The sequence below is a fragment of the Pogona vitticeps genome, chromosome 4, assembly GCF_051106095.1.
Source record: "Pogona vitticeps strain Pit_001003342236 chromosome 4, PviZW2.1, whole genome shotgun sequence".
In the NCBI taxonomy this organism is placed as follows: domain Eukaryota; kingdom Metazoa; phylum Chordata; class Lepidosauria; order Squamata; family Agamidae; genus Pogona; species Pogona vitticeps.
In genome coordinates, this window is record NC_135786.1 from 222,872 (window position 1) to 237,882 (window position 15,011).

The 15,011-nt window shown below is 64.8% G+C and overlaps 2 protein-coding genes across 4 annotated transcripts; one reads left to right on the forward strand and one right to left on the reverse strand.

The window, feature by feature from the left end:
* Nucleotides 1-93: 93 nt before the first annotated feature.
* Nucleotides 94-8,756, forward strand: LOC110086219 (protein 4.2). 2 transcript variants are annotated; one of them, XM_020807027.3, is made up of 13 exons: nucleotides 94-250; nucleotides 2,253-2,441; nucleotides 2,700-2,945; nucleotides 3,128-3,246; nucleotides 3,584-3,724; nucleotides 3,905-4,082; nucleotides 4,404-4,545; nucleotides 4,735-4,838; nucleotides 5,266-5,508; nucleotides 5,793-6,140; nucleotides 6,697-6,869; nucleotides 7,463-7,596; nucleotides 8,494-8,756. In XM_020807027.3, exons 1-13 carry the CDS (start codon nucleotides 241-243, stop codon nucleotides 8,681-8,683), a joined length of 2,217 nt encoding a protein of 738 aa, XP_020662686.3. In that variant the 5' UTR covers nucleotides 94-240; the 3' UTR covers nucleotides 8,684-8,756. The 2 variants fall into 2 exon arrangements, with proteins under 2 accessions (XP_020662686.3, XP_072852632.2); XM_072996531.2 differs by lacking the exon at nucleotides 4,404-4,545 and having other exon boundaries at nucleotides 3,128-3,724.
* A 276-nt stretch (nucleotides 8,757-9,032) lies between these two features.
* CCNDBP1 (cyclin D1 binding protein 1) lies at nucleotides 9,033-14,593 on the reverse strand. 2 transcript variants are annotated; one of them, XM_072996535.2, is made up of 11 exons: nucleotides 13,833-14,593; nucleotides 13,660-13,719; nucleotides 13,406-13,485; nucleotides 12,634-12,715; nucleotides 12,279-12,375; nucleotides 11,734-11,807; nucleotides 11,537-11,613; nucleotides 10,624-10,877; nucleotides 10,062-10,122; nucleotides 9,510-9,556; nucleotides 9,033-9,257 (listed from the first exon to the last, which is right to left on the reverse strand). In XM_072996535.2, exons 1-11 carry the CDS (start codon nucleotides 14,296-14,298, stop codon nucleotides 9,149-9,151), a joined length of 1,407 nt encoding a protein of 468 aa, XP_072852636.2. In that variant the 5' UTR covers nucleotides 14,299-14,593; the 3' UTR covers nucleotides 9,033-9,148. The 2 variants fall into 2 exon arrangements, with proteins under 2 accessions (XP_072852636.2, XP_078248351.1); XM_078392225.1 differs by lacking the exon at nucleotides 13,660-13,719.
* Between the last annotated feature and the right edge of the window lie 418 nt (nucleotides 14,594-15,011).

A 15,011-nucleotide genomic window follows, 5' to 3' on the forward strand; every position in this document is an offset into this window, starting at 1 on the left:
ACACACACACACACACACACACACACAGAGAGAAACGGGCCGGCTCAGGCACAGAGATAAAAGCCGCGCCTGCCAGCGCCTCCAGCTGGAGGCCAGCTGCCAGGCCGATAAGGGAGGGGGGCCGGGGCCCAAGAGCCCTCCCCACCCAACACCGAGCGGAGGCTGCCCCGGGGGAGCGAGGGGCTCCAGTCGCCAGCGCCCGCTCGGGAAGCCGCAGGGCAGCTGCGGCCACACGGCGAGATGGGCCAAGGTGAGGCGCTCCCTCTCGGAAACTGCAAGCGGGGCGGGGGGGGGAACGGAGAGGACGGGTCTGTCCTGGGGATCAGGGCCCCGAGTGCAAGACCGGCGGGTCTGGAGGAACAAGGGCTACTCTCCGCGCGCGCGCGCGCGCTGGAGCTCATCCCCGCCGCCCTCTGAGCATTGGTGGCGGTGACGGGGGGGGGCGGGAGAGAAGGAGGGCGGCTGGATAGGTTTCTGGCGGGGGGGGCTGGTGTGGATCTAGAGGACACGAGTCGAATGGGACCCTCTGCGGTAGAAGGAGGGGAGTCAAAGCGAGGAGCTGGGCTGGGGGAGGGGGAGCAAGAGATTTTGCTGCCTGAGGCTAAGGCGCAGCTAAAAGTGCAGTTGCTACAGTTGCCCTCTCCTGTTGCGAAGGGGCACCGGAAGGGACTGTCCAGCCCCCCACCCACCCACCCCGCCGCCAGATCTCGCCCCATCCTGATGCTTCGCGGAAGAGGAGTTAGAAAGGCGGCTGGATTAGCCGGAGGCCAAGACGTTCATGGAAATGCAATGACTCGCCCAGTTACAGTACTTGTTGAAACCAGCCTTCCCAGTTCCTGGCAAAGCAGCAAAGGGGATTTCCGCCGCCGCCCCCCACCGCCCCAGTCAAGTTGTCCAAGACCCAAAGGGAGGCAGGCCCCTTGCTTGGTGCGGAATTCACTGAAGCCTCCCTCCTTCCCTCCCCCCCCCCCCGCCTTTAAAAATGCACTCCTACCACTACTCAGTGAAGTCCTGGGGAGAGGGACTTGGTCCAGCCCTGCCCGCACAGACCTTGTAGGGCGCCCCCGTTCGGCTTTCCTCTCTCCCCTCACCCAGGATACGGGGGGTGGGGCTGTTGTGTAAGGAGGACCAGCCCAGCTGAAGTTGAAGGGAAGCAAATTGAAGTCGGTGGGGGCAGTGATGCAACGAGGGCCAGGCCAGCACCTGGCAACCGGGGAGAAGGACGGGCAATGAAGGAGAATGCAGATGCCATGAACCCCCCCCCCATGTGGTTCATGTGTTTAGCCATGGTCAGCTTTAGCTCGGCCTAGAGGCCAACCCTGCAGTCCTTCCAGAAAGGCCAGAGAAGCCCTTAGAAACAAGGAACCAAGGTCTACGGCGCAAATGACTTTGAAGGGAGAACAGCCTAAACCTTCCTTAAGGGAGCCGAGCACCAGGAGAGCAGGTGGCTGAAGGGCAGAGGCCTACTCCTTCCCGCAACAGAGGAGGAAGTGGGAAGGCGAGGGAGATGGAGACCCAGGCCCTGAAATGGTCTGTCCCATGACAGATGTGGCTGGAAGCAGAAGCCAGAGGTCCAGAAGGGATGGAGAAGCCTTGCCTGGCATCTTCTCCCAAACTCCATTCCAGTAATTTGGGATAGAGAAGGTACCAGGCGGACAGCTTTCCGCACACACTCCTCTGGCCAGGACTCTGCAGGACCAGCGCCAACCACTTGGGCAGAAAGAGATCCTTGGAGGAGGGTCCACCGGGCCTCCTCCTGAATAGCCCAGTTTGTTCCTGGAGGGACGGGGGAGGGGAAGCAGGCTATTGACCCACAGAGCAACCACCACAACTAGGGAAGGCAGGGCAACCCTCACCCTAACAGGCAGGCCTGCCATGAAGAGCAGCCCCCCATCAGAGGGTCCTCCAAGCCCCCACCCCTGGTCTTAGCACTGGCTGTCAGGAAGGGGGCTGGGGGTTTGGGCCCCTCTCCCTCCCCTCGCACAGAGTGCCATAGAGTCCAGCTTCCCCCATGCCTGGGGCCAAAGGGTGGAGGGGGCTAGCTCTGGCAGCAGTGGGGCAGGGTGTGTGTGGACGGGTGGACGGAGGAGTGAGGCAAGGAACCAGCTGCGCTGCCCAGGTTCAGCTTCCCTTGCCAGCACTAGCCTGGCTTCCCTGGACCAGGCCGGCAAGGGGGGAGGGAAGGCAGCAGACCCCTCCCTCCCTTCTGCACCCCAAGGCCCTCGGGGGCTCACCCGTCTCCCACCATGCAGCTCTGCAGGTCAAGAGATGTGATGTCCAGGCGGCAGGGAACAACCAGGCTCACCACACGGCCGCCATCAGCACGGAGCGCCTGGTGGTGCGGCGGGGGCAGCCCTTTGCCCTCACCCTTCACTTCGGCTCCCCTGTGCCGGGAGGGGGCCTGAGGCAGCTGCGCAGAACCTCCCTGGTTGCACAGACAGGTAAGGTGTCCCTTCTCTCCCCTCCCCCGGGTAGCTGCCCCTTCAGTTCTTTCCACTCCTACAGAACAGACAGAAGAAGTGTCTTCAAGCCCCTGGTCTTGGGGGGGGGGTTGCCTGCTGGCTGAAAAAGCCCTCTTGGGCCAGAGGGGAGCCCTCCTGCCTTGCTGGACCCTTCAGTGGCCTGAGAGAGAACACCCCCCCCGCTTCAGCTCGACCACCTTCCAGGGATCTCTTCACCTCGCCTGTCTCTGGCTCCAGGGCCGCGGCCATCCAAGGCAGACGGGAGCCTGGTGGAGATCCCCATCTCCAGGCTGGACAACTGGACTGGCTGGGAAGCGGCTGTGGACGCCCAAGATGCCTCCTCGTGGTCGCTGGTGGTGACCGCCCCACCTGACGCCCCCGTCGGTCACTACGCCCTGCTCTTGCGGCATGTCTCAGCCCTGGGCCAGGCGACGCAGTGTCCGCTGGCCAGCTTCGCTCTGCTGTTCAACCCCTGGTGCCGAGGTCAGTGGCCAGCCAAGGGGGTGTGGGGGTCGGGGCAGAAGCGCTTCTTTGCTGTCCTCAAGGGAGTGTGGGGCACCAAGCTTAGCCAGTGGGGGAAGGCAGGGAGGAGGACAAAGCCGGAGGGCAAGGTGGCCCCCCACCACCCCCGACCAGTCACACCGACGCCCCCTTTTCTCCCCCAGGAGACAGTGTGTTCCTGCCCAATGAAGCCCAGCGGCAGGAGTACGTTTTGAACCAGGACGGCACCATCTACTGGGGGCTGGAGGAGGCCCCTCAGGAACAGCCGTGGGACTTTGGCCAGGTGGGGGAAGGGGCCTTTCCAGGCAACCCCGGGGGTGCGCTCCGGCCTCCCCTCTGGTCCCAGTGGGCTCAGCTGGGAGCCTCAGGACCGGTCCCACGAGGTTGGCATTTGGTGGCCAAGCTCTTGCGTGGGTGTGTTTGGGTCAACACACACAAAGGGAGCGCGCATGCGTTAGGTGGAGCCTCCTGCCCCTGGCTGTGCCTTCGCTCCTGCAGCCAACTGACCTCTCCTTTTGGGGCACAAGCCCCAGGGGCAGCTTTTGGGGAGGGCCTCCCGCCACGTGAAGGGTTGCGTCTCCCTGCTCCAGGCGGCCGCTCTGGCGGTTCTCCTCTCTTAGCTTTCAGGAGACATGGTGGACATCAGCCTGGCCCTGCTGGAGGTCATCCGCCTCTTCTGGCCGCCGGATGCAACGCCGCCGCCGCCGCGTCCCTGGGAGCTGCGGAGCCCCCTCCACGTCTGCCGCCTCCTCAATGCCCTGGTAACGTCCACGGGGGGGGGGGGGGGGCGGACCAGGGCTCCTTTTTGCTGGGAGAGCGCAGCTCCCTACCTGTTGGGCTGCCCCAGCTGTGAGGCAGGCAGGGAAGGAGGGAGGGAGGGAGGGAGAGGGGGCAGAGAGGCCGGGCAGCTTCCTCAGGACAGCCCTCCTCTACCCCTCCAGCTGAACAGCGAGGCACACCGAGCCCTCCTGGAGGGCTGCTGGACGGGAGAGCACAGCGACGGGACTCCCCCTTTCCAATGGCCCGGCAGCCTCCCCATCCTGCGCCAGTGGCTGGCCACCCGATGCCGGCCCGTCCGCTATGGGCAGGGCTGGGTATCTGCTGCGGTCCTGTGCTCAGGTAATGGGTGTGTATGGCCCTGAGGGGGGGGGGGGCTGTGGGACCCTCCACTGCCAGGCTTGCTCGCCCGCCCAAGCGCAGCCCTCCACCACCACCCCCGCTCGCCTCCTGCCCCCCCCCCGGGGCAGCCTCCGCTCGGTGTTGGGTGGGGAGGGCTCTTGGACGGCGACGTGGGACCCCAGACGGGCTGCCGGCAGGTCTTCTCCTCTTGCCTTTGAGTGGGGAAGCGGGAGGGCTGGCTTTTCTAGGCAGTTCACCGGACTCCTTCTCCCCCCCCCCGCCCCCGCCCCCGCCCCGAGCATGCTCTCCTTTCCCTCTTAGTGCTGAGGACCTTGGGCATTCCCACGCGGGTGGTCAGCAACTTCTCCTCCTCGGCCGGCGCCCTGAGTGTGGAAGAGCGCTTTGATGAGAACGCAGCCCTGATCTCCAGCACCTTGGAGGAGGAGGCGGCGGCTCGCGTCTGGTGAGACCAGGGGACAGCACGTCACCCTCCGCAGCCTTTCTCCTGCATCTGCCCCCAGCTGCGGGGTGGGGGGCACCCGCCTCAGCCTTAGCCCCCCCCCCGTGTGCCTATGGACCAAGGAAGAAGGGGAGGGCTCAGGTTCACACACACACACACACACCCGTCTTCTCCCCTTCTCCCTTTGCTCAGGCCTTTCCGCGTCTGGAACGAGTGCTGGATGAGCCGCCAGGACTTGGAGCCGGGCTACCATGGGTGGCAAGCCATCGACGCCACACCCCAAGACACAGGGAGGGGTGTGTACTCAGGGGCGGGTGGGGGGCTCATGGGGAAAATTCTCGGGCCAAGCCAAGTAGCGACATTGACATCTCCCCCCCCTCCCCGCACACACTATGGGCAGAGGAGCTGAAGGAGCAGCGCCTGCTCCACCCACCCCACCCCACCCCACCCCACCCCACCCCACCGTGTGTTTCTGGTCGAGGGGGGACCTGGCCATGGCCCCCATTCTGGGCATGATGCACCAGTGCACAGGGGGTGGAATGCTGCTGGCCAGACACAGCCCTCTTACACACACACCCCACCCTCCACCCCCCAGGACAGTCTTAAGCAAGCGAAGCTCCTGGACCGCGTGGGAGGCCCGTGGGTTGTCGTGGGTGGGCGGGACAGGCAGGCAGGCAGGCAGGCCAAGAGGCCAATGACCGAGGCGGGGGCTTCTTCCGCCAGGGCTGCACTGCTGCGGGCCAGCACCGGTGAAGGCCATCAGGGAGGGCCGCCTGGACTTGCCTTATGACGTGGCCACCTTCTTTGCGGCCACCAATGCCACGTGCGTCCCCTGGGTGCGCCTGGAGAGCGGAGCGCTTGAGCCTGCCTTTTCCAGCCCAAAGTATGTCGGCAACCACATCAGCACCAAGGGGGTGGGCAGCGAGCGCTGCGAGGACATCACCCACAACTACAAGGCTCCCGAAGGTAAGGAAACACACACGCAGGCACACAAACCAACAGGGAGACACGCGCACGGACACGGTCACAGCCTGGGCCCTGCTCTGGAGGCCAAAAGGCGGATGTTGAGTCTTGGGACTCTGTCCGTCTATGTCCATCCATCTGTCCACCCAGAGGTTGGGTCCTGGACGAGGGGGAAGCCCTGGGGCCTTCCACACCCCTCCCCATCCTTTCCTCTCAGGAAGGCAGCCCTATTTCTGGGGAACTCAACCTGCCCCCCGCATCCCCCCATCCTGTTCCTTGGCCTGCAGGGTCTGCAGAGGAGACGGCTGTCCTGGAGAAGGCCTGGCAAACCCTGGCGGAGCGGCAGGAGCCGGGCCGAGGGGGCACGGGGTGCCAGGCCCCACCATGGCTGAGGCCGGGAGCCCAGGCAGAGGTGGAGGCGGAGGAGCCTCTCCTCCTCTTTGCCCGCCTCCAGGCGGAGGAGAGCTCCCTGGCCCTGGGACGGGACGCCCGGCTCTCGGTGGCCGTGGCCAGTGCGTCCGGCCGGGACAGGCCCCTGCAAGTGGTGCTGGGAGCCCAGGCCCTGCGGTACGACGGCCGGGCCCTGCAACAGTTCTGGAAGGAGGAGTTTCACGTCACCGTCCGGGACCGCCACGGTAAGCGAAGGCAGGACCCCCCCCCCAGGGGACCGCCATGGCACCCAAGGGGTGGGACCTGCCTGGTTTGGGCAAGGGGCAGTTTCTTCCCCCCCCCCGCCACCTCCACGTCAGAACTAGGTCTGAGCCCAAGAATGGGAGGAGGTGCCTTTGCCTGCCTCCTCCCTCCTCCTCCTCCATCATCCTTGTAGAAGCCCCCCCCCCCCGAAGGCTGGCATGGCTGGGGACGAGGGACAAGTCCCACAGCAGCCCCCCCCCGGATCCCAATTATGCAAGGAGGATGGACCTGGCTGGTGTCCCCCCCATCCCAACCCCAGCACTGGAGGCCACCAGGGACCATGTCCCCAGCCCAGCTGGTTCTCAGGTTTCTGGACCACAGGGCCTCCAGGGGCCAGGAAAGCGCGCCATCCCTGCAGGGTGGCTCCCTCCCTGTTCCAAGGGCCGCAGGGAAGGGACTGCTGGGCCCCAGGTGCCTTTCACCCCCTCTCGGGGTCGCCCTTCCCTTCCTCCCCCTCAACCCCACTCATGCGCAGCTGGCCCTGGTGTTGTGTTCCAGAGCATGTCCTGCGCACCACGTTGCCTTACGCAGAGTACGGCCCTGCCCTTAAGAGCAGCCTCTTGATGAAAGTCACCGCCCTGGTGAGGGACCGGCCCCCGCTCAGCACCCGCAGCCCCGTCTTCCTGGCTTGGCAGGAGATCCACCTCGCGGCACCAGGCCTCCTCGTCCAGGTGAGAGTAAAGCCGCAAGCCCCAGCGGGAGGGTGCGAGAGATCAGATCTTGCCCTGACGTGCGCCTTGTGCCATAACAGCTGACCCTCCCTGGCCTTGTCAGGGAGAAAAGCTGCCCGCCCACCCTCCCACCCCAGCTGGGCTGGCTTTGCGGCCCGGATTGGGGGGGCCGGCAATGGAGGGGCCACGAACCACTTTTCTCCCCGGTCCTGATGCAGGTTGGGCAGCAAAGTCCCCTTCTCTCCCTGCTGCCACTAAGGTGCAGCTTGCCAGCAGCTGGCCGTGACTCAGGACCGTGGCTCAGGGACTAAGTGGCCAGCACCCCGCCTTCTCTTCCCCCCCCCGCGACCCTGGGCTTCCTTTGCACACAGTTCCTCTGGCCTGCTAAAGCAGAGCTGGGGCCCAGCCAAGCGCCCGGGCACCCTCACACGCCCTCGCTGAGCAGCCACCGCCACGGCCACCTCTCTGGAACAAAAAGCTCTTTCTCGGGCTGGGTAAGGGCCTCAGGAAGGGCCTCAGCAAGGCCTGGCCCCACCAGAGCTCCTGGGTGGCAGCCAGCAGCAACAGCACTACCCGGGCCTTTTCCTCCCCAGATCCCAGAGTCGGTCACCCAGTTCCAACCGACCGAGGCCAAGGTCCAGCTGCACAACCCGCTGCCTGAGCCCCTGGCAGACTGTGTGGTCTCTGTGTCCGGACGGGGGCTGGTGCACAAGGAGAGGAGCTACCGGTGAGGAGGGCTGGGGGGGGGCGGGAATTGGGGCAGCTGGAAACATAGGTGGAAGCCATCTGTGCTCTCTCTCTCTAAGGTGTGCGTACGTGGGGGGGGGGAATGCGTAGGTGGGTGGGAGAGAACAAAGGAGGTGTAGGGAAGGGTCCCTGTGCTCCTACAGATGGGGCACCAGGGCGACGGGGAACCAGGTGCCCTGGGGAGCTGCAAGCAGCAGCTACCGCACGACCTCCGAAGGCAGGCACGGACAGAGGCGGCCTCTCGGGCTCCAGCGGAGGATGCCGGGAGGGGGGTTGGCCTTGCAGGGCCCCCCCCGCCCCGCTTCTAACTAGTTCATGAGGAGGGGGCGAGAAGGAGGGGCTCTTCAGTCGTCAATGGCAGAGGAAGCGCCCACTGCACAGGCCCACAAGAGAGCAGGTCAGGCTTTCAAAATAAATCACTACACTTTATTGACATCATCACATCCTAGATGAAAAAGGCCTAAACCCCGATTTCTCGTGAGATGGATGGATGGGGGGGGGGCTGCTTTCCAAGGAATGCCGGAGCGGAGCCACAGCAACTCTGTCCCCCCCCCCGAGACAGGACAAGAAAGCCAGTGAGGCCATCCCCAACTGGGGCATGATCCACCTCCCACCAGGCGCAGGGAGAGTCCAGAGGGCAGGCAGGACCTCAGGCTTACCAGGTGGACTTCCCAAATTCTCCCTCCCTCACGGTCAGTCACTTTGGCTGGGCAGGTGTGAAGAGGCGATGCCTGGAAGGTGCCCAGCTGACTTTCAGCAGCCCCTGGCACACCCATCCGGGGGACCACAGCGCATCTCCCCCCCTTCCCAAAACTGCAGAGGAAGGCCCTCCCCCCTCCCCCCACAGCCATCCAGCATCCCCTCTTTGTCGTTCCAGGCTGGGGCCCATAGAGGCAGGCGCCACCCGTCACCTGAGCATCCCCTTCACGCCCACCCAGGCCGGGGCCCGGAGGCTGACGATACACGTGGGAAGCAGCAGCCTGCTCCAGCCCCGCCGGACCCTCGAGACCATTCGGGTCGCCCCGGCCGCCAAGCAGAGCTCCCCTCTCTCCAGGGAAGCACAGTAAGCAGCCGACAGAGAGACGCAGAGGCTGTCCTGCTGCACGCCGGCCATTAAAGGCTCCTGACTGGTGACCCCAAGCCGAGTCGTTGTCTTTTAATTTGCCCAGCACTGCTGGGGTGGCGGTGGTGGGGATGGATGGGGACAGGAGGAGAAGAGGCCCTTCTTCTGTCAGGAGCTCTGAGCAGGCTCGATGCTCCCAGGCCGGCCTGCAACTCTGCGCCTGAAACAGCCTCCCCCCCCCCAGAAGCCCTGCTTGCTATTTTGCTCACACCGGATTTGTGACTGGCACCCCACCAAGCGCCAGGGGTGAGAAGAAAAGGGGGACCATGCTCTGCATCAACCACACACAAGTCTTTTCTGCAAAATCGGGGCCAACAACAGCCCAGCGGGCTTTATTGTCCACAGCCCACGTCCCCGCAGAAACCGAGCAAGCACATGGGCCCCTCCCCTAGGACTACCCCCGCCCCAGTCAAAGCAGCCCTTGCGTCAGGCTTTTGATTCTGCCCATGTTGTGATCCACAGCCCCAGTGAGGAATCGCACCCAGTCCTCTTCAGGCGAAGGGCAAACATGGCTGGTCCTGCAGAGGGAGGGAAGGAGAGAGGGAGGGTGTCAGCATTCTTGTCACACACCCAGCATCCTTCCCCCATCAGTCAAGGTGGGGTGGGAGGGGCTGGGTCTTCATGGGGGAGGGGCTGCTCTCAGCCCATCCACCCCATCCTAGGAAAGAGGCCCTGGCCAAGAGGAGGGCAGGGGGCCGCATCGGCAGCAGGTCTGGAATCACCAGCCTCCTCCACTCGCAGCCCCCCCCCAAAAAACCCTGCCAGCTCACCTGGCGATCTCCAGCATCTTCTTCAGCACCGAGGCCAGTTTTCCAGCCTAGGAAGGAAAAACAATTCAGGCAGGAGCCAAAGGCCACGAAGTGCCACCGCTGCACAGCCGCCATCCCCCCGCCCCGCGGGAAAGCCACGTTGGCAGGGCAGCCCCCACCCCACCCCGCTTCGCCCGGCAGCCCAGCTGCTCCACTGGCCAGTCGCTGCTCCCCGCCTCAGCGCTGGACGTGCAGCAAGAAGGAAGAGGCATCGCTTTTTCTGCCCCTCCTTGGACGTCGAGGGGTTAGGACCAAGGTTTGTCTGCCCCTTGGTGTGTGTGTGTGCCCGCGCCAGCCCTTTGGCCCGCACTGGAAGCACCCCCCAGCCTGAGAGCGGCTCACGGCATGTCACGCAGGGGACCCTCCGAAGGTGCCGGGAGAAGCTGGGCCACAGCAGGCAGGCAAGCAAGCAGGGAAGCAGGCAGGAAGAGAGCTCCTCCCCACCCCCACCCCCACCCCCACCCTCCCGCCGCTCCTCCCCTTCCTGCCCGGTCAGTCGTAGGGGCCACTCACATTCAGGCGCAGGGCCAGCTGGTTCACAGGTGGGTAGGTGCTCAGCACCAGCTCGTCCACGCTGTCAAACAGGAGAACAACCTTGTCAATGAGTGCTTCCTGGGCCAAGAGGAAGCCCCCCCCCATTGCCACCCCCGCCCCTCCGGCAAGCGGGTTCCCAACAGGGGAGTGAGGCCAGCCTCTGGGGAGAGGGGCAAGAGGAGCAACAGAGGGTTTGCGGGGGGGGGGAGCATCGCTTCCTCTGAGCCAGCCACACCCCAGAGGGGTTCTTGTGAGCCACAAAGAGCTGAGCCCTCCTCCACGTCAAAGAAAACTTGTCTGGAGACCATCGGGGGGGGGGGACATGGCTCCAACACACCTGCATCTGCCACCTACCCCTCTGCTCAACCCCCCCCCCCCCACCATTCCTTCCAGACGAGGAAAAGCTCCCTGCCTTCCAGGGGCCCCTGCTCTGCTATCAGGAAACCCTTCCTCCAGCCCTCAGCCCCCCCATCTCCCACGGACCAACCCTCCCCCACCTGGTGGGTCGCCATCCCTCTGTCCAGCTCCAGGGGTGCCTCACCTGGGACTGACGTCGCCCGCAATGTCTGCGAGGTCATCCAGCTGTGCCACCTGCTCCAGCGTGGCCGCCTGGCCGTGGGCTCTCACCGCCCCCAGGACCTTCTTCAGGCAGGCCCTGGCGGCCTTCACCAGCCCCACACAGGGGCCAAGGAGCTGCCGGTCAGCCTCCGACCAGTAGACATCCTTGTTTCCCCGGGAGCCCACCTCCTCGTCCTCCAGGACATCTCCGTAAGGGTCTCCCCCTTCCGCTTGCGCCTGCACAGAAAGGCCCACAGCGCGTCGCTAGCAGCAGCCCCCTAGGGTTGGGGGTCTGGGGACCCAGAAGGAAACACCCGGAAGGAACGGGAGGCCGTGGCAGGAAGAAGTTCTCCCGCAACCCGGCGAAGCTCACCGCGTGGCGCGTCAGCCCAGGGTCGCCTCCAGGGTCACCAGGCAGGCAAGCCGTGACAACACCACCCCCCACGGTTCCCAGGCACAACATCAGCTCCTCTGGATCACCTCTGCTGCCGAGGGGGGCGGGGGCTCGTCAAAGATCATCCTTCCCTCCCTCCCGCCTGCCTGCCTGGAGAGGACAGGCTGCGCTCCCTGGCTGCTTGGCCCAATCCATCCTCGAGGCTTTAGCCACACTCAGGAGGTGCTCAGCTTCTTATCTTGCAGCACCAGGCTTCTCGGCCTCAACCCGCTCCACCTGACATGGTCCAAGGGTGTTTCTCCCACTCCCTCCCTGCCTCCGTCCTCCTCAAGAGCAATTAATGATGCAGCTCTCAGGAGCTGGACTCTATGTGCAAAAAAGGCAGAAGCAGCTGCGCCGGCCCTTGGGTCCGGGGACCTCCCGTCCCTGCCCTCGCCCCCTGCCCCCCTGCACACCTTCCCTTCCTGGGGCAGAGAGATGGGAAGCAGTGGCCTTCTCTTACCTGCTCCATCTCCTCCAGAGCATCTTTGACAATCCCCAGGCAGGAAGAGATGGCCAAGGTGGCGGCTGCCTGGTTATCTGCATGGAGAGAACAGGATGAGGCCAAGCAGGAGGTGCCCAGGGCGCCCAAGGAGTCCCCCCCCCATCACCACCGCCATGAGATGGAAAGGAGGCTCCTCCCCATGAGCCCTCACGCACCTCGAGGCAGGCTGGAAACTCGGTCACACGCCTCCCAAACACCCCCGGTTGAGACAAGCTGGTCCCGAGAGAGGCTGCAAGAAGAGAGGAAGCAGTGGCAGTTGGAGGAGGGCCTTGCCCAGCCAGGTGAGGAAGGAGGAAGCATGCAAAAGCCCATCAATCACATTGACAGGCCATCTCCCCCCCCCCCTTATCACAACAATACGACCATAACAAAAAACGCCCTGATCACCATAATCACCCCATCTCCTGAAAAGGACAAAAAGCTGATCCCACAGCTACAAACACTCAACTATCCCACACATGACACTAGAACACAGACGGAGTTCTGACTCCCGTCCTCTAAAGATGCCAGCCACAGAGACGCGCAAAATGTTAGGAAGGAAAACCTCCAGAACACGGCCAAACAGCCCGAAAAACCTACAACAACCAAAGGAGGAAGGCCCCCCCCCAGCACACGTCACCCTGCGGAGGAAGCACTTCTGGGCATTTCCTGGGCGATGAAAACACCGGCCGAGGAGGCACCCCAGCAGGCCGGGGCTCACCTCTGCAGGGGGGTCCGGAGGATGACCTCTGTGAGCTGGATCATGCCCTCCACCACCTCCACCGTGGCCTCCCGCACCGCTCGGCGCAGGGTGGTCCCTGGGGAAGGCAGAAGGAGTGTTGGCCCCCATCTCCCAGTCTCGGCCCCTCACGTTCCCCTGCCCACCCACCCCCCATGGCACCTCTGGGACCGACGGCAGGTGCTGAGCAGCCTTCACCCCCCCCCCCACTCTGGGGGCAACGCAGATGCCTTTCAGAGGCCACCCCCCCTTGAACTTCTAGAGAAGCCCAGCCCGCCCACCAGCTGCTGCCCTTGAGGCAGAGCCCCCCTCCCTCCCTCCGTCCCCTCCCTCTCACCTTGGTCCTTCGGGAGCTGGTAAAAGACCGAGGCCGCGGCCAGGACGGCGGCCTGCACACCTTCGGCCAGTCTCTCCTGCTCCTGCAAGGGAAGCACCAGCCAGGTGAGCCTCGACCACAGCCAGCCATCCTGGGCTGGGGTCGCCAGGGGGGAAAGGACAACGGCAGAGACGGCAGGGGGGCGGCTGGGAAAAGCCTGGTGGGGCCCTGGAACGTCCCTGGCGAAGGCCCGGCCCCCCTCCAACACGGGCAAGTGGATGTGGCTGTTGGCTCTCTCTCGCGCTGGGGGCTGGCAGGACCCCCCCCCTCCCGGATCAGGGGGTCGGGCTAACCCTCAGGCAGCCCCGAGGGCACGTAGGCTCCCAAAGAGCACCCAGGCAGCCGGGCCGCCTTGCTCTGCCCCATGGCCGGAAAGGACCCCCCCCAAGGGATGCCTGTTACCCCCCACCCCCCACCCCCACCGCCGCTTCTCTCCCTCTTTGCTGCAGCCAGAGAACAAAAACTGCGGCCCTTCCCCGCAGGTGCCCTCCAGCGGCCCCCCCCCGAAGGGCCTGCCCAAGACCCCCCCCTCCAAGAGGGACAAACGGGTGGGGGCGCCAGGGGAAAGGAAGCACCGAATCCTTTCCCGCCCCCCCTCCATCCTGGAAGCGAAACCGTGGGGGGGGCAGGCGGAGGGAGGGAGGGAGCCCCCCCGTGGCGCGACTGCTGCCCCCGTCCCCCCCCTCGGCCCCAGGGGTTTCCCCCTCCCCGCCCCCTCCCCGCCCTCGCCCACCTCCCGGGACGGCAGCGGCGGTCTCGAGAAGGCCAGGCTCAGCTTCGTGGCTTCTTGGGAGGCGGCCCCGAACGCCCGCCCTGCAAGGAGGGACAAGGAAGGAGGACAGCGCTTTGGTGAGCGTGACCGCCCCCGCCGCCGCCCCCCGCCGCCGCGCCGGCCTTCTTCGCGGGGGCGGGCGGGCGGCCATCCGCTAACCTCCCCCCCCCGGCCCCCCATCTCTTCCCCACCCCCACCCGCGGCGAGCCACGTACCGAGGGCGTCCCAAAAGCGTCCCGCCTCGAAGGCGCCTCCGCCCCCGCCGGTCTCTCCGCCTGCACGAGAAAGCGCGCGCGTGTCTGAGCGCGTGCACAGTCCCGGCCCAGCGAGCGAGCGCGCGCACCCCCCCTCCTCCCCGCCCCCCTCCCAGGAGGCCCCCCCCGCGCACCTCGCAGGCAGGCCAGGGTGACCCCCAGCGACTCCCGCAGGCCTTCCAGCGCCGCCCGGTCCCGGTCCCGTCCCGGGCCCTCGGCCGCCAGCCCCGCCGCCGCCTCCATGGCCATGGCCCGCCCGGGAGGAGCGGCTCCGCGCTGGCTCCCCCACCCCCGGCCCTTCCGCTCGCCGCTCCCGGCCCAGGACACTCCAACTCCCGGCAGCCCTTGGGGCCAGGGGGCGGGGCCTCCTCTCCAGGGCCGGGGATTGTGGGGGTCGTAGTCCCAAGGAAAGCTGGCCGGCCCCAAACGCCCCATCCCCGGAGGGGTCACGGGGTCGAAGCGAGCCTTCAGCAGCAGCAGAAGGGAAGAAAGAGGCTTTCCGAGTTCGAGGCCTCTTCCCTGATGGCGCTCAGCCGGGAATATATTCAGGTGTCTCGTTTCTGCCAGGGCTTCCCTTTGCCTGTCCCCATGGTCTCCCATTCACATGCAACTTCATTTATTTGGAGCGGCTCCAGATAATGGCTGGGATCTGGTGTGTGTGTGTGTGTGTGTGTGTGTGTGTGGATCCACAGGATGAGGCACGGGGTTCGTCTTCCTGCCCAGTATCCCTCCCAACACCCTTAGAGTCCCCGATTCCCCAGCGCTGCAGGGAGTCGTCCAGAAGGTCACATGGCTAACATGTTTAACTTGTATGCCAACCTTGTCAGGCGGAAATGCCTACATATCTACAAAATGTAAAGGATCCAGTAGATGCACAAGATAAACGCCTTTTTGAAAGTACCAATTAATCGTTTATTCTTACAATAACCGAAGTGCTGTAAATGTTAGCATGTATACAGTACATTACTGAAACAGCACCCTCTACGTTGGCTTCGGCATGTTGTAAGAATGGCTGATGGTTGGATTCCAAAGGATCTCCTGTATGGAGAATTAGTGCAGGGAATTTGCCCCAGAGGGAGACCACACAGCTGTGATACAAGATCTGCAAGCAAGATCTCAAGGCCTTAGGAATGGACCTCAATGGATGGGAAACCGTGACCTCTGAAGGTTCAGCCTGGAGGCAGGTGGTGCATCATGGCCTCTCCCATTCTGAAGAGACCCTTGTCCAGCAGGCCAAGAGGCCATCCCAAAACCAGCCAAACCAGGGAGCTGTACAGGGGACAGATTGGATTTGTCTTCAGTGTGGAAGGGAT

What these genes read in the sequence shown, in the direction of transcription:
- LOC110086219 (XM_072996531.2), top strand. An exon ending in CACCGTCCGGGACCGCCACG is followed by an intron (nt 6,141 to 6,696) that starts GTAAGCGAAGGC and finishes GTTGTGTTCCAG; the next exon opens with AGCATGTCCTGCGCACCACG. An exon ending in CACAAGGAGAGGAGCTACCG is followed by an intron (nt 7,597 to 8,493) that starts GTGAGGAGGGCT and finishes TTGTCGTTCCAG; the next exon opens with GCTGGGGCCCATAGAGGCAG.
- CCNDBP1 (XM_072996535.2), bottom strand. Translation starts at nt 14,298, where the DNA reads ATGGGAGACCATGGGGACAGGCAAAGGGAAGCCCTGGCAGAAACGAGA. An exon ending in CCAGCTCCCGAAGGACCAAG is followed by an intron (nt 12,376 to 12,633) that starts GTGAGAGGGAGG and finishes TGCCTTCCCCAG; the next exon opens with GGACCACCCTGCGCCGAGCG. An exon ending in AAGATGCTGGAGATCGCCAG is followed by an intron (nt 9,258 to 9,509) that starts GTGAGCTGGCAG and finishes CTCCCTCTGCAG; the next exon opens with GACCAGCCATGTTTGCCCTT.